Source organism: Pseudophryne corroboree, chromosome 4, assembly GCF_028390025.1.
Source record: "Pseudophryne corroboree isolate aPseCor3 chromosome 4, aPseCor3.hap2, whole genome shotgun sequence".
NCBI lineage: Eukaryota > Metazoa > Chordata > Amphibia > Anura > Myobatrachidae > Pseudophryne > Pseudophryne corroboree.
Genome location: NC_086447.1, coordinates 575537331 through 575561529, shown reverse-complemented (window position 1 = coordinate 575561529; position 24199 = coordinate 575537331). Strand labels below are relative to the sequence as shown.

Genomic DNA, 24199 nt, shown 5'->3' with positions numbered 1-24199 from the left:
AAACTTTGCTGCTGGGGTATAGGGGGACAGAGGAAGCTGGGACAATAAAGCAGAGGTGCCCCCTTCAGGGCTAGTGCCATAGGCGTTTCTCTAATGGGTGTAGTGTGTGCGGTGCAGACGGGCCCCTGGGTCCAGGGGGGCCCACACCACACACACTGCACCCATATATTATACACTGCTCAAAAAAATAAAGGGAACACTTAAACAACACAATGTAACTCCAAGTCAATCACACTTCTGTGAAATCAAACTGTCCACTTAGGAAGCAACACTGATTGACAATCAATTTCACATGCTGTTGTGCAAATGGAATAGACAACAGGTGGGAATTATAGGCAATTAGCAAGACACCCCCAATAAAGGAGTTGTTCTGCAGGTGGTGACCACAGACCACTTCTCAGCTCCTATGCTTTCTGGCTGATGTTTTGGTCACTTTTGAAAGCTGGAGGTGCTTTCACTCTAGTGGTAGCATGAGACGGAGTCTACAACCCACACAAGTGGCTCAGGTAGTGCAGCTCATCCAGGATGGCACATCAATGCGAGCTGTGGCAAGAAGGTTTGCTGTTGTCTGTCAGCGTAGTGTCCAGAGCATGGAGGCGCTACCGGAGACAGGCCAGTACATCAGGAGACGTGGAGGAGGCCATAGGAGGACAACAACCCAGCAGCAGGACCGCTACCTTCGCCTTTGTGCAAGGAGGAACAGGAAGAGCACTGCCAGAGCCCTGCAAAATGACCTCCAGCAAGCCACAAATGTGCATGTGTCTACTCAAACGATCAGAAACAGACTCCATGAGGGTGGTATGAGTGCCCGACGTCCACAGGTGGGGGTTGTGCTTACAGCCCAACACCGTGCAGGACGTTTGGCATTTGCCAAAAAACACCAAGATTGGCAAATTCGCTACTGGCACCCTGTGCTCTTCACAGATGAAAGCAGGTTCTCACTGAGCACATGTGACAGACGTGACAGAGTCTGGAGATGCCAAGGAGAACGTTCTGCTGCCTGCAACATCCTCCAGCATGACCGGTTTGACAGTGGGTCAGTAATGGTGTGGGGTGGCATTTCTTTGGGGGGCCGCACAGCCCTCCATGTACTTGCCAGAGGTAGCCTGACTGCCATTAGGTACCGAGATGAGATCCTCAGACCCCTTGTGAGACCATATGCTGGTGCGGTTGGACCTGGGTTCCTCCTAATGCAAGACAATGCTAGACCTCATGTGGCTGGAGTGTGTCAGCAGTTCCTGCAAGGCGAAGGCATTGATGCTATGGACTGGCCCGCCTGTTCCCCAGACCTGAATCCAATTGAGCACATCTGGGGCATCATGTCTCGCTCCATCCACCAACACCACGTTGCACCACAGACTGTCCAGGAGTTGGCGGATGCTTTAGTCCAGGTCTGGGAGGAGATCCCTCAGGAGACCATCTGCCACCTCTTCAGGAGCATGCCCAGGCATTGTAGGGAGGTCATACAGGCACATGGAGGCCACACACATTACTGAGCCTCATTTTGACTTGTTTTAAGGACATTACATCAAACTTGGATCAGCCTGTAGTGTGTTTTTCCACTTTCATTTTGAGTGTGACTCCAAATCCAGACCTCCATGGGTTAATACATTTGATTTCCATTGATAATTTTTGTGTGATTTTGTTGTCAGCACATTCAACTATGTAAAGAACAAAGTATTTAATAGGAATATTTTATTCATTCAGATCTAGGATGTGTTGTTTAAGTGTTCCCTTTATTTTTTTGAGCAGTGTACTTACCCCTCCAGAGTCCCGCATCGACGGCCCTGCACTGCAGACAGAAATCATTCGGAAAATGGCCTCAGAGACCTGCACATGCGCAGTAGACTCTGGCATTACGCCAGAGTCCGCTGCTGCCAGAGAGGAGGGGGCCATCGGCGGAGTCTGCACGCGGGTCCCCTACGCTCTTAAAACGCCACTGGCTAGCGCTCGGCGGCAAACATTTCCATTGTCTCCAGCAGTTCCACCCCTGGTATAAGCGGTACCTTTTTTTGTATAATTTTACTTCTGTATTACTGTATTAATCTTCTGAACTATGTGCTATTTTTTGATGCCTGTAATCTTTTGTACTATGGGCCTGATTCAGAGATGGACAAAATTCTAGAGCCACACACAAGCGGCTTTGCAATTCCGTCTACCAAAATGCAAATGCAGCAGGAGGTGACTATATGAAACAGACACCTCCTGCATTGAATTTGCGATCTGAGTGCAGCATCACATAAGCTGAAGGTTACTCAGCCTGGCCGGCACCTGGCAGACCCTGGCCTTGTGCCTCCTGGAAAACGAGGGCGACACCTTAATAAAATTATAGTTTGTTATCCACTTCTGAAATATAATATTTTATACTTGTAAAGTACTTTAGCAGGCAGTATGCATTGCCAGTCCAAGAGATGTCTTCCTAGGCTGCACACCCAGTATTCTGTACCTCCGTCTTGGTACCCCTGCTGGCACCCAGAAGCGAACACTTCTATTACATCCAGGAGTTACCCCACAGTCAATAGACAGACCATTCCAATCTTAATTCAGGCATGGTCTAACTTGCAGTAATTCACTGATAGGTGAGACAAACCCTATCTTTGGGGTAGAACTTTATTAAATGGAACTCAATATAAAACACTACATTGATAGCTCTCACACTGACGTTTACTCAGTTTTTTACTTGTAAAAGTGTTACTAGTTCTAAACTGTGAACAGCAAAGCTGTAGTTAGTCTCTTTAGTGCAGAGCATATTGGCACAGATCCCTAATTCTCATGACAAAAACCTCTTGGCAGGAGACAGACATTGAACATTTTCTTCCCTTTATCCATATTCAGGCAGCCCAACTATCCTCCCTATAGACATAACAGGAACTTTAGCCAGTGGGAGCAGAAGGTTTGTTATTCTATATCTTTGGATAACTCATCAAGTAATTCAACTTGGCTATCCAGACAGTGCTGTTGTATTTGGAACATATATTGAAATAAAAATATTAGTCATGTATGTCTACTCTGTGATTCACAGGTTAAGATGTAAATTGTGTAAAGTGTGTACATGATGATGCATTATATATCCTAGTGTGTATTCGTTCTCTAGCATTTCTCATTTGGTATCTTAACTAGTGTGTATAGTGTGTGTCAGTAAACTGACATACTGTTAGTTTGTAGATTCTGGGGGACTTTAAGAGCAACACAGTGTTCAGTCCTGGAGAACAAGGTAGTAACTATCTGCACAACAATATTGGGTTTTGGAAGTATTTAAATTTGTCTGAACAATAAGTACAGGAGGATATTTTTGCACTCATCTCTCATTATCATACAAGTACAGACCATGACCTCCCACAACATCATCATACCTACACAATGTTTTGTAAAAACTATTTGGGTAGGTAGGTAGTTAATTATTAAATGTAAGCGGCACTACTACAAGGGCATTATATGTATGCAGCACTACTACAGGAGCATTATATGTAAGCGGCAGTACTACAGGGGCATTATGTGTAAGTAGCACTACTAGAGGGGCATTATATGTAAGCGGCACTACTACAGGGGCATTATATGTATGCAGCACTACTACAGGGGACATTATATGTAAGCGGCACTACTACAGGTGACATTATATGTAAGCTGCACCACTACAGGGGACATTTTATGTAAACGGCACTACTACAGGGGCATTATATGTAAGCGGCACTACTACAGGGGCATTATATGTAAGCAGCACTACTACAGGGGCAGTATATGTAAGCAGCACTACTACGGGGACATTATATGTAAGCAGCACTACTACGAGGGCATTATATGTAAGCGGCACTACTACAGGTGACATTATATGTTAGCGGCACTACAACTGTGGGCATTATGTGTTAGCAGCACTACTACAGGGGGCATTAAGTGTATAAGCGGCAATACTACTAGGAGCATTATGTGTATAAGCAGGACTGCTACTGTGGGCATTTTGTGTATAAGTGGCACTACTAAGTGCAATGTTATGTGAATAAGATTGTGCTACTGTGTGGCGTAATTTTAAATGGCGGTACAATTGTGTGGCCGTGCGCCTTCCTTGTGAGACCACACCCCATTTTTTGCTGTCCCTTTGTAAAGTATGGGAGGGCGCAAAGTTTTAGTTTGCAGGGGGGCACCAAACACCCTAGCACCGGCCCTGTCTGAAGGGTCTTTACTTTTCTTGGCCCATGCCAGAGCTGCAGCACGTGAGGGCGGCTCCTCCTCTCTTCCCCCAGTGGCAAGAGCAGAACTGTCTGAGAAATTCATAGAGAAAAAGCCAGGGATATGGAGAAATGAGGGGAAGAGAGGGGAGTTCACCCCTACTTATTACCAGGGGTGAAGCTAGCCATTGCGACAGCCGAGGCACAGTCTTATTATGGACCTCCTCCACACACACACACACCTTCCTCACCTTTTACCTATATAACCACCATATAATGTACTACATATATCATTAATGAATGAAAATAATCCTGGCGCCAATAAGCACTGATTATCCTAATAACACCAAACGTGAAAGCTGATGCATAAATGAATTGTGTTAATGTACGCACACTTTGTTTAATACACAAAGTTATTACAAATATTGGCTAAAATTACCTTCAGGCTGTGTGTATAAGGTGTATATGAAACATAAATGCATTCTGTGCTTAGACTTGGGTCCCATAACCATGATATCTCGTTATGGTATGCAATTATTCCAAAATATGGAAAAATCCGATATCCAAAATACTTCTGGTCCCAAGCATTTTGGATAAGGGAGCTTCATCCTGTATATGTAAATTGATAGCTTTTCCATCCCTCCTCCCAGTCCCAGCATTCAGTGCATGGACATACTCAGCAGGCAGACAGCTGCAGCGGTGGCGCAGACGATATGCAGGGTGATGAATGCTCTCATCACCCTTTATTATATTGATAAGGATTGGGCGCTGCAGCTCTCCTACTGGTGACACTCTCACTCCACCCGGCCAATACCCACAAAGCCATGCCACCGGGTCCTGATTGGCCCACAACTCAGTCAATATTAAAGTAAGGGTGACCATCGATGGTCAAAACCATCAATTGTTCCCTTACAGATGGTTTTCCACCATCAAGGTTATCCAACAATGGTACCATCAATTGATAACCCACCGATGGCCAACCCTAGTACATTGATGCGGCCGAATGTGCAAGGTATGAGACACCCACTTTTCGCATCCATGCACACTGTAATACCATTGGCCATACCATCGAAACTTGCACCAGCCCTATGGGACATGAAGTTATCCATATGCCTATAACCTCCAGCCTGCAGCTGTGCATCTGTGAATTCAGCCGCTTGCATTGACACGCCTGTGGCACTCCCTTGCAATGATTAACACTAGAGTGATATCGGCACAACTTGCCATGCAGGAACAACAAATTGCGCATATCGCCCACAGGATTTTGCGCTTCCACGGGTCACATGCACCATCACCTTGTCAACTGTACTGCACCAATTAGACGATATCATGTGTGCGCAGTGTAGTGTAATGGACGGAACAAGATGTGTTGTTCCATTGTCCATTGCTTAGTGTGTACCGACAATCTGGCATAGTGCTGGACAAAGGGAAATCGCTAGAGATGAGCGGGTTCGGTTTCTCTGAAACCGAACCCGCACGAACTTCATGTTTTTTTCACGGGTCCGAGCAGACTCGGATCCTCCCGCCTTGCTCGGTTAACCCGAGCGCGCCCGAACGTCATCATGACGCTGTCGGATTCTCGCGAGACTCGGATTCTATATAAGGAGCCGCGCGTCGCCGCCATTTTCACACGTGCATTGAGATTGATAGGGAGAGGACGTGGCTGGCGTCCTCTCCATTAGAAATTAGATTAGAAGAGAGAGAGAGATTGTGCAGAGTCAGACAGAGTTTACCACAGTGACCAGTGCAGTTGTTGTTAGTTAACTTTTATTTATTTTAATATATCCGTTCTCTGCTATATCCGTTCTCTGCCTGAAAAAAAACGATACACAGCAGCAGCCAGTCACACAGTGTGACTCAGTCTGTGTGCACTCAGCTCAGCCCAGTGTGCTGCACATCAATGTATAAAAGGCAAAGCTTATAATAATTGTGGGGGAGACTGGGGAGCACTGCAGGTTGTTATAGCAGGAGCCCCCAGGAGTACATAATATTATATTAATTTAAAATTAAACAGTGCACACTTTTGCTGCAGGAGTGCCACTGCCAGTGTGACTAGTGGTGACCAGTGCCTGACCACCAGTATAGTAGTATATTGTTGTATGTATTGTATACTATCTCTTTATCAACCAGTCTATATTAGCAGCAGACACAGTACAGTGCGGTAGTTCACGGCTGTGGCTACCTCTGTGTCGGCAGTCGGAACTCGGCAGGCAGTCCGTCCATCCATAATTGTATTACAATATATACCACCTAACCGTGGTATTTTTTTTTCTTTCTTTATACCGTCGTCATAGTGTCATACTAGTTGTTACGAGTATACTACTATCTCTTTATCAACCAGTGTACAGTGCGGTAGTTCACGGCTGTGGCTACCTCTGTGTCGGCAGTCGGCAGGCAGTCCGTCCATCCATAATTGTATTATTATTATAATATATACCACCTAACCGTGGTTTTTTTTTCATTCTTTATACCGTCGTCATAGTGTCATACTAGTTGTTACGAGTATACTACTATCTCTTTATCAACCAGTGTACAGTGCGGTAGTTCACGGCTGTGGCTACCTCTGTGTCGGCAGTCGGCAGGCAGTCCGTCCATCCATAATTGTATTATTATTATAATATATACCACCTAACCGTGGTTTTTTTTTCATTCTTTATACCGTCGTCATAGTGTCATACTAGTTGTTACGAGTATACTACTATCTCTTTATCAACCAGTGTACAGTGCGGTAGTTCACGGCTGTGGCTACCTCTGTGTCGGCAGTCGGCAGGCAGTCCGTCCATCCATAATTGTATTATTATTATAATATATACCACCTAACCGTGGTTTTTTTTTCATTCTTTATACCGTCGTCATAGTGTCATACTAGTTGTTACGAGTATACTACTATCTCTTTATCAACCAGTGTACAGTGCGGTAGTTCACGGCTGTGGCTACCTCTGTGTCGGCAGTCGGCAGGCAGTCCGTCCATCCATAATTGTATTATTATTATAATATATACCACCTAACCGTGGTTTTTTTTTCATTCTTTATACCGTCGTCATAGTGTCATACTAGTTGTTACGAGTATACTACTATCTCTTTATCAACCAGTGTACAGTGCGGTAGTTCACGGCTGTGGCTACCTCTGTGTCGGCAGTCGGCAGGCAGTCCGTCCATCCATAATTGTATTATTATTATAATATATACCACCTAACCGTGGTTTTTTTTTCATTCTTTATACCGTCGTCATAGTGTCATACTAGTTGTTACGAGTATACTACTATCTCTTTATCAACCAGTGTACAGTGCGGTAGTTCACGGCTGTGGCTACCTCTGTGTCGGCAGTCGGCAGGCAGTCCGTCCATCCATAATTGTATTATTATTATAATATATACCACCTAACCGTGGTTTTTTTTTCATTCTTTATACCGTCGTCATAGTGTCATACTAGTTGTTACGAGTATACTACTATCTCTTTATCAACCAGTGTACAGTGCGGTAGTTCACGGCTGTGGCTACCTCTGTGTCGGCAGTCGGCAGGCAGTCCGTCCATCCATAATTGTATTATTATTATAATATATACCACCTAACCGTGGTTTTTTTTTCATTCTTTATACCGTCGTCATAGTGTCATACTAGTTGTTACGAGTATACTACTATCTCTTTATCAACCAGTGTACAGTGCGGTAGTTCACGGCTGTGGCTACCTCTGTGTCGGCAGTCGGCAGGCAGTCCGTCCATCCATAATTGTATTATTATTATAATATATACCACCTAACCGTGGTTTTTTTTTCATTCTTTATACCGTCGTCATAGTGTCATACTAGTTGTTACGAGTATACTACTATCTCTTTATCAACCAGTGTACAGTGCGGTAGTTCACGGCTGTGGCTACCTCTGTGTCGGCAGTCGGCAGGCAGTCCGTCCATCCATAATTGTATTATTATTATAATATATACCACCTAACCGTGGTTTTTTTTTCATTCTTTATACCGTCGTCATAGTGTCATACTAGTTGTTACGAGTATACTACTATCTCTTTATCAACCAGTGTACAGTGCGGTAGTTCACGGCTGTGGCTACCTCTGTGTCGGCAGTCGGCAGGCAGTCCGTCCATCCATAATTGTATTATTATTATAATATATACCACCTAACCGTGGTTTTTTTTTCATTCTTTATACCGTCGTCATAGTGTCATACTAGTTGTTACGAGTATACTACTATCTCTTTATCAACCAGTGTACAGTGCGGTAGTTCACGGCTGTGGCTACCTCTGTGTCGGCAGGCAGTCCGTCCATCCATAATTGTATTATTATTATAATATATACCACCTAACCGTGGTTTTTTTTTCATTCTTTATACCGTCGTCATAGTGTCATACTAGTTGTTACGAGTATACTACTATCTCTTTATCAACCAGTGTACAGTGCGGTAGTTCACGGCTGTGGCTACCTCTGTGTCGGCAGTCGGCAGGCAGTCCGTCCATCCATAATTGTATTATTATTATAATATATACCACCTAACCGTGGTTTTTTTTTCATTCTTTATACCGTCGTCATAGTGTCATACTAGTTGTTACGAGTATACTACTATCTCTTTATCAACCAGTGTACAGTGCGGTAGTTCACGGCTGTGGCTACCTCTGTGTCGGCAGTCGGCAGGCAGTCCGTCCATCCATAATTGTATTATTATTATAATATATACCACCTAACCGTGGTTTTTTTTTCATTCTTTATACCGTCGTCATAGTGTCATACTAGTTGTTACGAGTATACTACTATCTCTTTATCAACCAGTGTACAGTGCGGTAGTTCACGGCTGTGGCTACCTCTGTGTCGGCAGTCGGCAGGTATCCAATACTAGTATCCAATCCATCCATCTCCATTGTTTACCTGAGGTGCCTTTTAGTTCTGCCTATAAAATATGGAGAACAAAAAAGTTGAGGTTCCAAAATTAGGGAAAGATCAAGATCCACTTCCACCTCGTGCTGAAGCTGCTGCCACTAGTCATGGCCGAGACGATGAAATGCCAGCAACGTCGTCTGCCAAGGCCGATGCCCAATGTCATAGTACAGAGCATGTCAAATCCAAAACACCAAATATCAGAAAAAAAAGGACTCCAAAACCTAAAATAAAATTGTCGGAGGAGAAGCGTAAACTTGCCAATATGCCATTTACCACACGGAGTGGCAAGGAACGGCTGAGGCCCTGGCCTATGTTCATGGCTAGTGGTTCAGCTTCACATGAGGATGGAAGCACTCAGCCTCTCGCTAGAAAACTGAAAAGACTCAAGCTGGCAAAAGCACCGCAAAGAACTGTGCGTTCTTCGAAATCCCAAATCCACAAGGAGAGTCCAATTGTGTCGGTTGCGATGCCTGACCTTCCCAACACTGGAGGTGAAGAGCATGCGCCTTCCACCATTTGCACGCCCCCTGCAAGTGCTGGAAGGAGCACCCGCAGTCCAGTTCCTGATAGTCAGATTGAAGATGTCAGTGTTGAAGTACACCAGGATGAGGAGGATATGGGTGTTGCTGGCGCTGGGGAGGAAATTGACCAGGAGGATTCTGATGGTGAGGTGGTTTGTTTAAGTCAGGCACCCGGGGAGACACCTGTTGTCCGTGGGAGGAATATGGCCGTTGACATGCCAGGTGAAAATACCAAAAAAATCAGCTCTTCGGTGTGGAGGTATTTCACCAGAAATGCGGACAACAGGTGTCAAGCCGTGTGTTCCCTTTGTCAAGCTGTAATAAGTAGGGGTAAGGACGTTAACCACCTCGGAACATCCTCCCTTATACGTCACCTGCAGCGCATTCATAATAAGTCAGTGACAAGTTCAAAAACTTTGGGTGACAGCGGAAGCAGTCCACTGACCAGTAAATCCCTTCCTCTTGTAACCAAGCTCACGCAAACCACCCCACCAACTCCCTCAGTGTCAATTTCCTCCTTCCCCAGGAATGCCAATAGTCCTGCAGGCCATGTCACTGGCAAGTCTGACGAGTCCTCTCCTGCCTGGGATTCCTCCGATGCATCCTTGCGTGTAACGCCTACTGCTGCTGGCGCTGCTGTTGTTGCCGCTGGGAGTCGATGGTCATCCCAGAGGGGAAGTCGTAAGCCCACTTGTACTACTTCCAGTAAGCAATTGACTGTTCAACAGTCCTTTGCGAGGAAGATGAAATATCACAGCAGTCATCCTACTGCAAAGCGGATAACTGAGGCCTTGGCATCCTGGGTGGTGAGAAACGTGGTTCCGGTATCCATCATTACTGCAGAGCCAACTAGAGACTTGTTGGAGGTACTGTGTCCCCGGTACCAAATACCATCTAGGTTCCATTTCTCTAGGCAGGCGATACCGAAAATGTACACAGACCTCAGAAAAAGAGTCACCAGTGTCCTAAAAAATGCAGCTGTACCCAATGTCCACTTAACCACGGACATGTGGACAAGTGGAGCAGGGCAGGGTCAGGACTATATGACTGTGACAGCCCACTGGGTAGATGTATGGACTCCCGCCGCAAGAACAGCAGCGGCGGCACCAGTAGCAGCATCTCGCAAACGCCAACTCTTTCCTAGGCAGGCTACGCTTTGTATCACCGCTTTCCAGAATACGCACACAGCTGAAAACCTCTTACGGCAACTGAGGAAGATCATCGCGGAATGGCTTACCCCAATTGGACTCTCCTGTGGATTTGTGGCATCGGACAACGCCAGCAATATTGTGTGTGCATTAAATCTGGGCCAATTCCAGCACGTCCCATGTTTTGCACATACCTTGAATTTGGTGGTGCAGAATTTTTTAAAAAACGACAGGGGCGTGCAAGAGATGCTGTCGGTGGCCAGAAGAATTGCGGGACACTTTCGGCGTACAGGCACCACGTACAGAAAACTGGAGCACCACCAAAAACTACTGAACCTGCCCTGCCATCATCTGAAGCAAGAAGTGGTAACGAGGTGGAATTCAACCCTCTATATGCTTCAGAGGTTGGAGGAGCAGCAAAAGGCCATTCAAGCCTATACAATTGAGCACGATATAGTAGGTGGAATGCACCTGTCTCAAGTGCAGTGGAGAATGATTTCAACGTTGTGCAAGGTTCTGATGCCCTTTGAACTTGCCACACGTGAAGTCAGTTCAGACACTGCCAGCCTGAGTCAGGTCATTCCCCTCATCAGGCTTTTGCAGAAGAAGCTGGAGGCATTGAAGAAGGAGCTAACACGGAGCGATTCCGCTAGGCATGTGGGACTTGTGGATGCAGCCCTTAATTCGCTTAACAAGGATTCACGGGTGGTCAATCTGTTGAAATCAGAGCACTACATTTTGGCCACCGTGCTCGATCCTAGATTTAAAGCCTACCTTGGATCTCTCTTTCCGGCAGACACAGGTCTGCTGGGGTTGAAAGACCTGCTGGTGACAAAATTGTCAAGTCAAGCGGAACGCGACCTGTCAACATCTCCTCCTTCACATTCTCCCGCAACTGGGGGTGCGAGGAAAAGGCTCAGAATTCCGAGCCCACCCGCTGGCGGTGATGCAGGGCAGTCTGGAGCGACTGCTGATGCTGACATCTGGTCCGGACTGAAGGACCTGACAACGATTACGGACATGTCGTCTACTGTCACTGCATATGATTCTCTCAACATTGATAGAATGGTGGAGGATTATATGAGTGACCGCATCCAAGTAGGCACGTCACACAGTCCGTACTTATACTGGCAGGAAAAAGAGGCAATTTGGAGGCCCTTGCACAAACTGGCTTTATTCTACCTAAGTTGCCCTCCCACAAGTGTGTACTCCGAAAGAGTGTTTAGTGCCGCCGCTCACCTTGTCAGCAATCGGCGTACGAGGTTACATCCAGAAAATGTGGAGAAGATGATGTTCATTAAAATGAATTATAATCAATTCCTCCGCGGAGACATTGACCAGCAGCAATTGCCTCCACAAAGTACACAGGGAGCTGAGATGGTGGATTCCAGTGGGGACGAATTGATAATCTGTGAGGAGGGGGATGTACACGGTGATATATCGGAGGGTGAAGATGAGGTGGACATCTTGCCTCTGTAGAGCCAGTTTGTGCAAGGAGAGATTAATTGCTTCTTTTTTGGGGGGGGTCCAAACCAACCCGTCATATCAGTCACAGTCGTGTGGCAGACCCTGTCACTGAAATGATGGGTTGGTTAAAGTGTGCATGTCCTGTTTTGTTTATACAACATAAGGGTGGGTGGGAGGGCCCAAGGATAATTCCATCTTGCACCTCTTTTTTCTTTTCTTTTTCTTTGCATCATGTGCTGATTGGGGAGGGTTTTTTGGAAGGGACATCCTGCGTGACACTGCAGTGCCACTCCTAGATGGGCCCGGTGTTTGTGTCGGCCACTAGGGTCGCTAATCTTACTCACACAGCTACCTCATTGCGCCTCTTTTTTTCTTTGCGTCATGTGCTGTTTGGGGAGGGTTTTTTGGAAGGGACATCCTGCGTGACACTGCAGTGCCACTCCTAGATGTGCCCGGTGTTTGTGTCGGCCACTAGGGTCGCTAATCTTACTCACACAGTCAGCTACCTCATTGCGCCTCTTTTTTTCTTTGCGTCATGTGCTGTTTGGGGAGGGTTTTTTGGAAGGGCCATCCTGCGTGACACTGCAGTGCCACTCCTAGATGGGCCCGGTGTTTGTGTCGGCCACTAGGGTCGCTTATCTTTCTCACACAGTCAGCTACCTCATTGCGCCTCTTTTTTTCTTTGCGTCATGTGCTGTTTGGGGAGGGTTTTTTGGAAGGGACATCCTGCGTGACACTGCAGTGCCACTCCTAGATGGGCCCGGTGTTTGTGTCGGCCACTAGGGTCGCTTATCTTACTCACACAGCGACCTCGGTGCAAATTTTAGGACTAAAAATAATATTGTGAGGTGTGATGTGTTCAGAATAGGCTGAAAATTAGTGTAAATTATGTTTTTTGAGGTTAATAATACTTTGGGATCAAAATTACCCCCAAATTCTATGATTTAAGCTGTTTTTTAGGGTTTTTTGAAAAAAACACCCGAATCCAAAACACACCCGAATCCGACAAAAATAATTCGGTGAGGTTTTGCCAAAACGCGTTCGAACCCAAAACACGGCCGCGGAACCGAACCCAAAACCAAAACACAAAACCCGAAAAATTTCAGGCGCTCATCTCTAGAAATCGCCCCAACCATCTGCTCGATTGGCCATCGTTCTGGTGTGTTTTCACACTAAATGGTTTGATACAAGCTATTCCTTACTGTGATAGTGCTATGTGTTAAGTCCCGCTGATGAAAAGTTTTAATCTTCGTCACCAGGTTGAATCTGTGACTTATATTTCAATAAGGTCTTTAATAACTACGATACAGCAGTTGTTGCATGCTTCTTTACTATAGAACTGCAGGAAACACATTACACAAAAGATAGATTCATACTATATACAGCACAAAAGGAGATTCAGTGTATCCTTCCACTGAGTATGCATGCAACAACAGGAACTACATACGCCACACTATGGATCATGTAATATTACACTATACTCAGATTAATGTTATTGCTCTAAAGCCATTGGGCTAGATGCATCATCACTTGGAGAGTGATAAAATGGAGAGTGAAAAAGTACCAGCCAATCAGCTCCTAACTGTCATTTTTCAAACCCAGCCTGTAATATGGCAGTTAGGAGCTGATATGTTAGTACTTTTTCTCTCTCCATTTTATCACTCTTCAAGCGATGACGCATCTATCACATTAAGGGGGTAATTCCAAGTTGATCACAGCAGGATTTTTGATAGCAATTGGGCAAAACCATGTGCACTGCAGGGGAGGCAGATATAACATGTGCAGAAAGAGTTAGATTTGGGTGGGTTATTTTGTTTCTGTGCAGGGTAAATACTGGCTGCTTTATTTTTACACTGCAAATTAGATTGCAGATTGAACACACCCCACCCAAATTTAACTCTCTCTGCACATGTTATATCTGCCTTCCCTGCAGTGTACATGGTTTTGCCCAATTGCTATCAAAAATCCTGCTCCAATCAACTTGGAATTACCCCCTATATTTGAATCCTTCAAGCTTTGGAAACAAGGGAGCATTTGGCCCTGTCTGAGGTGAGCTGTGTTTTCCCCTAATCATGCTGAAGACATGCAAAACCACTTGTGAATAATCTGCCTGATCACTACCTAATGATTAAGCACATTTCCTTCTACGCACAGAGTGTGACAACACAGGGCACTATACAGGGAACTTCTATAAAGCGTCATTAATATTTCAAACTGAGATGGCAAATTAGTACAGTAAGATCAGGAAAAGATGGGCCAATTTTACTTGTCTGAGGAGGCAGGATTTTTGTTGTACATCTATTTCTAACTGAAAATGTCCTCATTGAAATGGTTTTAAATTAGTACTAATGATATCAAATATTTTAAAGAATCTACACGAACTGATAAAAGGTCAGCTTAAGCACACCAGCCTATACTGTACAAACAATGTTAATGAGGGGGATTCAGATATAACAGATTATACAGTAATATATTGTGTTACTTTGTAGTCTATAGTGTGCCAAAAATGTTTTAATGCAACCATTTGCAGAATTAATTAGTATTAGAAACCTAAATTGACATAATTTTTGTGAACAGTAAAAAAAAAAAAAAAAATATATATATATATATATATATATATATATATATATATATATATATATATATATTACATTAAATAGTTTACATTTAATTTATCTAAACAATATACTGTATGTATTGGAAGTTTTTATTACATTTAATTAAAATAAGCCTCTCTCTATGCTACCTTATGGTGTGTAGTGTACACATGGGGGTTTATTTACACAGGAATTTGCTAAACACAAATCTCGGCACTGTTGGGGCTATTTGTAATTGTTTACACGGCAGAGGGCAGAAATACGAATGAATAGACCATCGGTCAAACACGGCTGTTTGTTCATACAACACGGTGATTTACTATTCATTCGTATTTGGGTGTTTGTCAGTGAATGTTCAATTGTGGTCGTATTTTTTTTGCAAATCTTAAAAAAAAGGAACAAAAAAATAGACCTACTTTTTTCCTGGCGTGTTTGGATAGTCATGCGCGGATCAGTGAGATCCGTGCATGCTTATCTGTGGGAAAGGGTCTGTTTTCCTTAAAAAGCAAAGAAAAAAATTGCGTGGGGTCCCCCCTCCTAAGCATAACCAGCCTCAGGCTCTTAGAGCCGGTCTTGGTTGTAAAAATACAGCGGAAAAATTGTGTAGGGTCCCCCCATATTTATACAACCAGCACCGGTTGGGGGACAAAAGACGTAGGGGTCCCCTGTATTTTTTAAACCAGCACCGGGCTCCACAAGCCAGAGAGATAATGCCACAGCCGGGGGACACTGTTATACTGGTCCCTGTGGCCGTGGCATTACCCCCCCCCAACTAGTCACCCCTGGCTGGGGTACCCTGGAGGAGTGGGGACCCCTTAAATCAAGGGGTCCCCCCTCCAGCCACCCAAGGACCAGGGGTGAAGCCCGAGGCTGTCCCCCCCCCCCCATCCGTGGGCGGTGGATGGGAGGCTGATAGCCTTTGTGTCAAAAATAGAATATTGTTGTTTGTAGGAGAACTACAAGTCCCAGCAAGCCTCCCCGCAAGCTGGTACTTGGAGAACCACAAGTACCAGCATGCAGGGAAAGAACGGGCCCACTGGTACCTGTAGTTCTACTACAAAAAAATACCCCCCAAAAAACAGTAGACACACACAGTGAAAGTAAAATTTTAATTATTACACACACTTACACACTCACATACTTACCTACCTCCAACGCTGCGATTCATGTCCACTTGTCCAGTAGAATCCACAGATTACCTGTAAAAATAAAATTATACTTACAACCAATCCATGTAGATCTGTCCTCTTCTTTCTCAACGTAATCCAGGGACTTGTTCAACACATGGAACCCCTTTTCCCGAATGCCGGGACCCCCCGTGACTTCTGTCACTGAAGGTCCCGTCAGCCAATCAGGGAGCCCCACGTCATGGCGCTCTCCTGATTGGCTGTGCGCTCCTGCCCTGTCAATCAGGAGGAGCGCACAGGTTAGAATGTAGCTTAGCGCAGCTCCATTGTAACCAATGATGGGAACTCTGCGGTCTGCGGTAGACCGCAAAGTTAATTGGGGTCACTCTTGTGGGTGCTCAGTAAATTACCGTAGATGGATTCAAAAAGTTGCAGTAAAAATACGACCGATAAAATTCGAGATCAAACTCCCTAAAAATCGGCAAAACACGGATATTAGTAAATATACCCCCTGGTGAGATTTTTGCTTGCGATTTTGACTATATAGTCAAAATCGTAAGGAAAGTTAGTGCAGATCGCAAAGTGAAAGTCACCTTACGATCCCGATGCGATACTGATGCGTGGTTCCGCGAGGTCGATATCGCAAGCCTAGACAGTCTGTGCAGACAAGTCAGTTTTGACTATCTAGTATAAAAGTATAGTCAAAATTGACACTTAGCCAAAATCGAACATAGTATCGCAAGCACAGTCATCTAGGCTTGCGATACCGACCACAGTCCACATTGCACAGTGAGAATCAGGCATAGCCGAAATCTCACCGTGTGTATACACCTTTAGGGCTCAATTCAATTCTGTGCGTATTAAACAGCGCAAGGAAGGAGCACCCGAGCAATTCAATTCAGCGTGCTGTTATGTTGGAGAATGACAGTTCTCGCGCCTTAAACATGGTAAGTCAGAGAACATGGCATTCTCTGACTTAGGTGCCTGGCTCGCTAGAAAACAGCATTGTGCCAGTAGTTTTTTTCTGATTTCTGCTCGCACCCGATGAGGGGTGCAAGAAGAAATCCCCAACTCCGACATAACATTGCACTAAATTGAATCAGCTTCATCCCACCGCTGTTTAATTTGCGCTAAATTAAATTGAGCCCTAAGTGTTCTAAAAGCAGAGCTCAGTTTTGGCTTATCATAATTTACTTTTTTCATACTATAAATAAGTTTACCACAATTTTCTATTAAATAATTGTTTTTTATTTATTGTTTATATAGCATACAACAGTTCTACCTTTCATATTAATCGAGATGAGGACGACCCATCATCAGTATCCAAGCAGAAATAGTGGCATTGCAACAGTCTGCGGCTTCTCCATTTGTTATATTTTGTGGTAAGATTTATGTTACATGTTTATTCCATTTACAAGCGGTAGCAAATTTCCTTTAGATGTTGAATTCATTCCATCACATTGACCTATGTTTTCCCTAAATGCGTATGTTTGAGAAAAGTTATGCCAAACCTCAGACAACGGGAATTAGTTGCCCAATCCTGTGCAAGCATTGATTTTCCAATACTCAATTTTTGCATCTGTGTTTCGTCCAAAGCAAATATTTTCTTTTTTTGGCAATGATTTTCTTTCAATTTCATTTCTTAGTTTGGTGCTATCAAACTAAAACTAACCTCACTAAGGTCTTGGAAAAACAATTATTTTATTAGACATTTGTCAGGTCATTATATTTTAGAATATTTATTGACTGAAAATGTACAGCTCTGTCCTCATGCATCTAGCCTCAATGGGGGTCATTCTGACCCGTTCGCTCGCTGCGTTTTAATGCAGCAGAGCGAACGGGTCCCTACTGCGTATGCGCCAGTGCCGTAGTGCGCCGGCGCATGCCAGACGACCGAAGGCCGTAGCAGGGATACGATCGCCTCTGCCTGATTGACAGGCAGAGGCGATCGCTGGGCGGGAGGGGGCGGAACGGCGGTGTTTCGTGGGTTTGGTCCAGCCAATGCAGGCGTGGCCGGACCGAACGGGGGGCAGGCCGCAGCTGCTGTGTGACGTCACACGCAGCTGCTGCGGGCCGGGGAGCGATGAGTAGCTCCCGGCCAGCACGCTAAAGCTGCACTGGCCAGGAGCTACTCTTAAAGTGCAAAGGCATCACCGCTGTGCGATGCCTTTTGCACTTCTGCGAGGGGAGGCCGGACTGACATGTGGGGCGGGCTAGCTCTTTGCTGGGCGTCCCCCCGCATGTCAGGGTAGAAGATCGTAGCTGTGTTAAATTTATCACAGCTAACTCGGAATGACCCCCAATATGCAACGCAGCGCGGCAAGTCCCGCACAACTCTGCTGGCGTTGGGCATCTTTTTATGCCACAAATACAGCTTAGTCGCAAGTAGGATGCACCAGGAGACTGCTGAGTAATTTGATATGCGACACTTGTGTATCTGTACGCAACTGAATCTGTATGAAGCTCAACAGAACTTGGCATGGAAAAAATCCATAGCTGGTGCATCGTAGCACTTTGTATTGACATGCGGTGAGGTGAGGCAGAGGCTCTCCTGCATAGGCGTTTGCAGCATATTTCATTAGGGTGTGCACTGTCGGAGGGTCATGTCTAGTGCCGCCTACTGGAAGTGTCTAGTGCTATTTTACAAGAAGTATAGGGAGAGAGAGTAAGACACACTTGTACGATGGTCAGAACCGAATTCCCTTCAGCTCGGACTATGCACATACACACCAGAATGGAACGATCACTATTCCATCCTTCATTACAAAGCACCGGGTTGCATGCAATATCTTCCGGTTGGCCGTGCAGCATGCACATTCAACCCATGGGAGTGGGTAAACACTAGCCAATATGCGTGAGTTGTCATGCCAATATGGCAAATCATGCCAATATTAGCCTGGCGTGTACCTGGCCTTAGAGTGCGAAAAAGAGGGGGTAGACGTGGGATCGACCCTGACCACTGCCAACAACTCTGTGCAACCAATTGCTCTTCACTAAAACAGACTTTTGGAGCGGGATGTAATGTCACCTGAGTTTGCCATAGGTGCTGGATTCTGGCAGAACTCGGATCATTTTTATAAAGTGGCAGTGATTTTCAAGGCAAAACCATGTCTTGTACAGTAAATGACTGCCACTTTAAAAAGCAAGAACACCATACATTCCAATTTTAAAATATACTTATTTTTTAGTTTTCCGACCACTACAGTGACACATATCACTACTACAGTGCACTCCTACTCCCTCAATGGGTACTTTGCTCTGGTGCCCTCCACTGGGGGACAGTAACCCAAAATATCCAACCCGAAGAGGGGCGGCACTCAGAGACTTGTAGAACAGTGTTAAAAAAAAACATGTATTAAAAATCAATGTTTTCGGGTACATGCTCCCCTTCATCAGGATAATACAAAGTGACAGTGTGATATAAGACAATAAGACATATATATGGGATCTGGTCAGGATCCCGGTGGACGGGATCCTGGCAGTCAAAATAGCGATGCCGTAATCCTGTCAATACTCAGAATACCAACACTGGCATCAGGGGCGTTTTAAGAGAGGAGGGGACCCGTGTGCAGACTCCGTCGCGGGCCCCCTCCTCTCCGACAGCAGTAGATTCTGGCATAATGCCAGAGTCTACTGCGCATGCGCAGCTCTCTGGGAACATGGCACCCATGCCTTGTTCTCAGGGACATCTCCAGTGCGCATGCGCAAGTCACTCGCAAATGGCCATGGCGGCCATTTTCCAAGTGATTTCTGTCTGCAGTGCAGGGCCACCGTCGCGGAACTCCGGAGGGGTAAGTATAATATATGTGTGCAGTGTGGGCCCCCACGGAACCAGGGCGCCCGTGTTTACTGCACACTCTGCACCCATTATAGAAACGCCTATAACCGGCATCACGTCAGCTGGCCACTCTGACAGGTAAGCCGTGCAGGGAAGGGAAGGGGGTATTAGGTTTAGGCTGCGCGGGAGGGTTGGGGTTAGGCTTCGAGATGGGGGGTTAGGTTTAGGCACCCCCGGGGAGAATTAGGGTTAGGCTACAGGGGGGGGTGCTGGTTTTTTTGTGCGCTCTCCCTCCATAAAAGATGGGGGGCACCAGTGCTCGTACTAGCACAGAGCACCAAAATGTGGCTTGTGGAAATCCCTTACTTTGCCAGGAGCGCTCGGACCCCTAGATACACCCCTGGCAGGAAGGTAAGTATACTTACCCTCCCCTGTTGGGATTCTGAACATCGGGATGCCGCGGTTGGTATTCTGACAGCTGGCATCCCGAATGCCGGCATTTTAATCCCAACCCATATATTTACATAAGTACTCAGAGCTGTCCCACTGTAACCACCTGCAATAAAGGAGCCTTTTTACAATGAGTCCTTGTGATACCCTAACTTTGTAAATGGTGCACACATGGACCCCCATGCTATCTGGAGACAGCAGGCAGAAGACTTGCATGCGGGGGCATTCTTTATGTGAATATGCCACCTCTGAGTGCATTCAATGTGGCCAGACTACATTGGTGACAGTGGGGGTAGCGGATGCGCGTTGGCGAGAAAGGAGGACACGCGGCTCTGCCAGGGGACCGCTTGTGCTGCAGGAGGACACCATTAGTCAAAAAAACAATGGGGCAGCCATCTTTGCACTAAGGAGAGCGGAGGTGCTGCACAACTCACCGAGTGTCTCTTGCTCCCGATGCCCGGTGAGAGAGGGAAGCGTCATCCTTGACCCTGCAGCCTCATCCCATGTGTTCCTCCCGGCTTCAGTAAACTGTGTGCAGGAGGCGGGACAGAGATGGGGGCTGAGCGGAGGCGAATCCATCCGGATGGGGTTGGTACGGAGGGGGGTTACCCAGTGTCAGCACTGGGAGAGGCGGCTCCGAAGTCCCTGTTACTGGACAGCACAGGGTGTGTCGTGACGTGGTTCCCCATTCCTACAAGGATGGATCTTCACTCACCTAGAGCCGAGCAGCATAGAACAGTAGAGGGGGAATTTAGCAAGTTACTGGACCTATTATTTATGTATAAACAGCGGCGAATCTGGCGTGAGGGGTTGTCCGATATTAGGGGATGTCTGTTCGCACAAAGTACCCCCAGTGCGCATGCCTATGCTCTCCTGTCATACTCCAGTATACTACAGAGTTTTGACTATAAAAATTATAACAAATTTTCTTCTTTGTATTATTCTAATAATTTTTATAGTTAAAACTCTGGAGTGTACTTGAGTATGACAGGAGAGGCTCTGGCGCCTCTGACTACCTTGACGGCACACCTCTGATCAAAACTCACCAAATTACTGCAGTATACTATTGCATCTTTGTATAATGCCCACATGCCATATACCTGTGTGCCATTTACCTCACCGGACGTCACTGCTTCGTATGCAGACTCAGTCGCACACAGATATATACAAGCGACGCATATAAAATTAATCAGCACAGTCCCCTGGTGTATCCTAGTCGCATTGTGGCTAAAACTTATTTTTGGATAAACATGTCAAATCTACAAGGGAGAAGTAGGACTGGCTGGTAAGTATGGGGTGGGGGGGTATCCGTTTGGTTGGTCGACCATGTTATGGTCGACAGTCATTAGGTCAACCACTATTGGTCGTCATTGACATGGTCGACATGTACACATGGTCGACACATGAAAAGGTCGACATGAGTTTTCAAAAAAAAAAATATTTTGGGGAATTTTTCCATACTTTACGATCCACGTGGACTATGATTGGAACGGTAATCTGTGCCAAGCGCAGCGGTAGCGGAGCGAGGCACCTTGCCCGAAGCATGACGAGCGAAGCGAGCCATGCGAGGGGACTTGGTGCACTAATTGGGGTCCCCCGTCACTTTACGCAGAAAACGACACCAAAAAAGAAAAAAAAAACTCATGTCGACATTTCCGTGTGTCGACCTTTCACATCATGTCACATTTTCATGTGCCGACCATTTGTCCATGTCAACCAATAGTGGTCGACCTAATGACTGTCGACCATAACATAGTCGACCATTCATACCAGAACCGGGTGGTGGGGGGGGGTTAGAGTGGCGTGGATGGAGCTGCAACAGAGGGAAGGGGATGAGTACAGGGAACAGCAGACAGTGGATCGGGGCCGGCCAGATCAGAAGCAGGGGACAGACATTGCTGGGTCCAATATACTAGTGAAACAATATTTCTCTGACATCCTAGTGCAGGCCTGGCCAACCTGTGGCTCTCCAGCTGTTGTAAAACTACAAGTGCCATCATGCTTTGCCACAGTTTTGCTATTAAGGAATGCTAAAACCATGGCAGGGCATGCTGGGATGTGTAGTTTCACAACATCTGGAGAGCCACAGGTTGGCCAGGCCTGTCCTAGTGGATGCTGGGAACTCCGTAAGGACCATGGGGAATAGACGGGCTCCGCAGGAGACTGGGCACTCTAAAAGAAAGATTAGGTACTATCTGGTGTGCACTGGCTCCTCCCTCTATGCCCCTCCTCCAGACCTCAGTTAGAATCTGTGCCCGGCCAGAGCTGGATGCACCTAGTGGGCTCTCCTGAGCTTGCTAGAAAGAAAGTATTTGTTAGATTTTTTATTTTCAGTGAGATCTGCTGGCAACAGACTCATTGCTACGTGGGACTGAGGGGAGAGAAGCAAACCTACCTGCGTGCAGCTAGCTTGTGCTTCTTAGGCTACTGGACACCATTAGCTCCAGAGGGTTCGAACACAGGGCCTGACCCCGATCGTCCGTTCCCGGAGCCGCGCCGCCGTCCCCCTTGCAGAGCCAGAAGACAGAAGAAGGAGATAAAATCGGCGGCAGAAGACTCCGGTCTTCATTAAGGTAGCGCACAGCACCGCAGCTGTGCGCCATTGCTCCCACTGCACACCACACACTCCGGTCACTGTAGGGTGCAGGGCGCTGGGGGGGGGGGGGCCCTGGGCAGCAATAAGTATACCTTTTGGCAATATATACACATAATACAGTCTGGAAAACTGTATATGTGTAAAACCCCAGCCATTTTTAGTCAGAAACAGGACAGAAGCCCGCCGCTGAGGGGGCCGGGCCTTCTTCCTCAGCACACCAGCGCCATTTTCTCTTCACAGCTCCGCTGGAAGGAAGCTCCCCAGGCTCTCCCCGGCAGTATCCTGGTACACAAAGGGTGAAAAGAGAGGGGGGGGGGGCACATAAATTTAGGCGCAAAATTTGCATATACAGCAGCTACTGGGTAAACACTGAGTTGTAGTGTAATCCCTGGGTTATATAGCGCTGGGGTGTGTGCTGGCATACTCTCTTTCTGTCTCTCCAAAGGGCCTTGTGGGGGAACTGTCCTCAAATAGAGCATCCCCTGTGTGTGTGGTGTGTCGGTACGCGTGTGTCGACATGTCTGAGGTAAAAGGCTCCTCTAAGGAGGTGATAGAGCGGATATGTGTGTGAGAGGGTGTCTCCGTCGACAACGCCGACACCTGTTTGGATATGTGTAAGTGCTAAGGTGAATTTATTGCACATAAGGTTAGGGAACAGACAGGAAATCTACCCAGGTCTGTCCCTATGTCACAGAGACTTTCAGAGTCTCTCAATGCTCACTATCCATAATAACAAACACTGGTATCGACATGGAGTTTAACTCCACTGTCGACTAAGATAATGCAAAGTTACAACCAAGAGGGCTAGAAGGTATTCAATATATGATTATTGAAATAAAAGATGATTTGCATATCACTGATGACTCATCTGTCCCTGACACGAGAGTACACATGTTTAAGGGGAAGAATGCTGAGGTAAATTTCCCTCCTCTCATGAGGAAAAAGAGCGGGAATCTCCAGACAAGAGACGGCAGCTTCCCACAAGAGAATTCTCAAGCTGTATCCTTTCCCCACTAGGGCCAGGATATGTTGAGAATCTTCCCCTGGGGTGTCCTGTTTGCACAGACGGTAGCACTTGCTATTCTCAGGGAACCTGCAGATAGCGTGCACATTCTAGTATACTACCCAGACCGGCGATGGTGTCGGCATGGGTTTATAGCGCTGTGGCAGCGTGGACAGGTACCTTATCAGCAGAGATGAGACCCTAGTATGCAATATAAATATATTAAAGATGCTGTCTTAAGTGATAGATATATAGTTATAAAGCATGCCCAAAGAGACATGAGTATACTGGGTCCTAGAGTCAAAGCTATGTCGATCTCTGTTTGACGTGTCCTGTAGAATATGCATTGGACAGATGATGCCGACTTAAGAGGCATATGGAAAGCTGAGGATTGTGTGGAGAAGGGTTCTCGGGCCTGGTCTCCACAGCTATAGCTGGTAATTCTGCTAGTTTGCCTTATATT

At 46.1% G+C, this 24199-nt stretch overlaps 1 protein-coding gene across 3 annotated transcripts in view; it reads left to right on the top strand.

Annotated features, from left to right (window-relative positions):
• The window catches only part of AIG1 (androgen induced 1), a 931740-nt gene that overhangs the window by 692312 nt on the left and 215229 nt on the right, over positions 1–24199 (top strand). For 2 of the 3 annotated variants that reach the window (XM_063917487.1, XM_063917485.1), the window contains exon 4: positions 17176–17291. The exons of the other annotated variant lie outside the window; for it this stretch is intronic. In XM_063917487.1, the coding sequence (XP_063773557.1) occupies positions 17176–17291 (116 nt within the window). The remainder of the gene's footprint in view (positions 1–17175; positions 17292–24199) is intronic. 3 annotated transcript variants of the gene reach the window in all.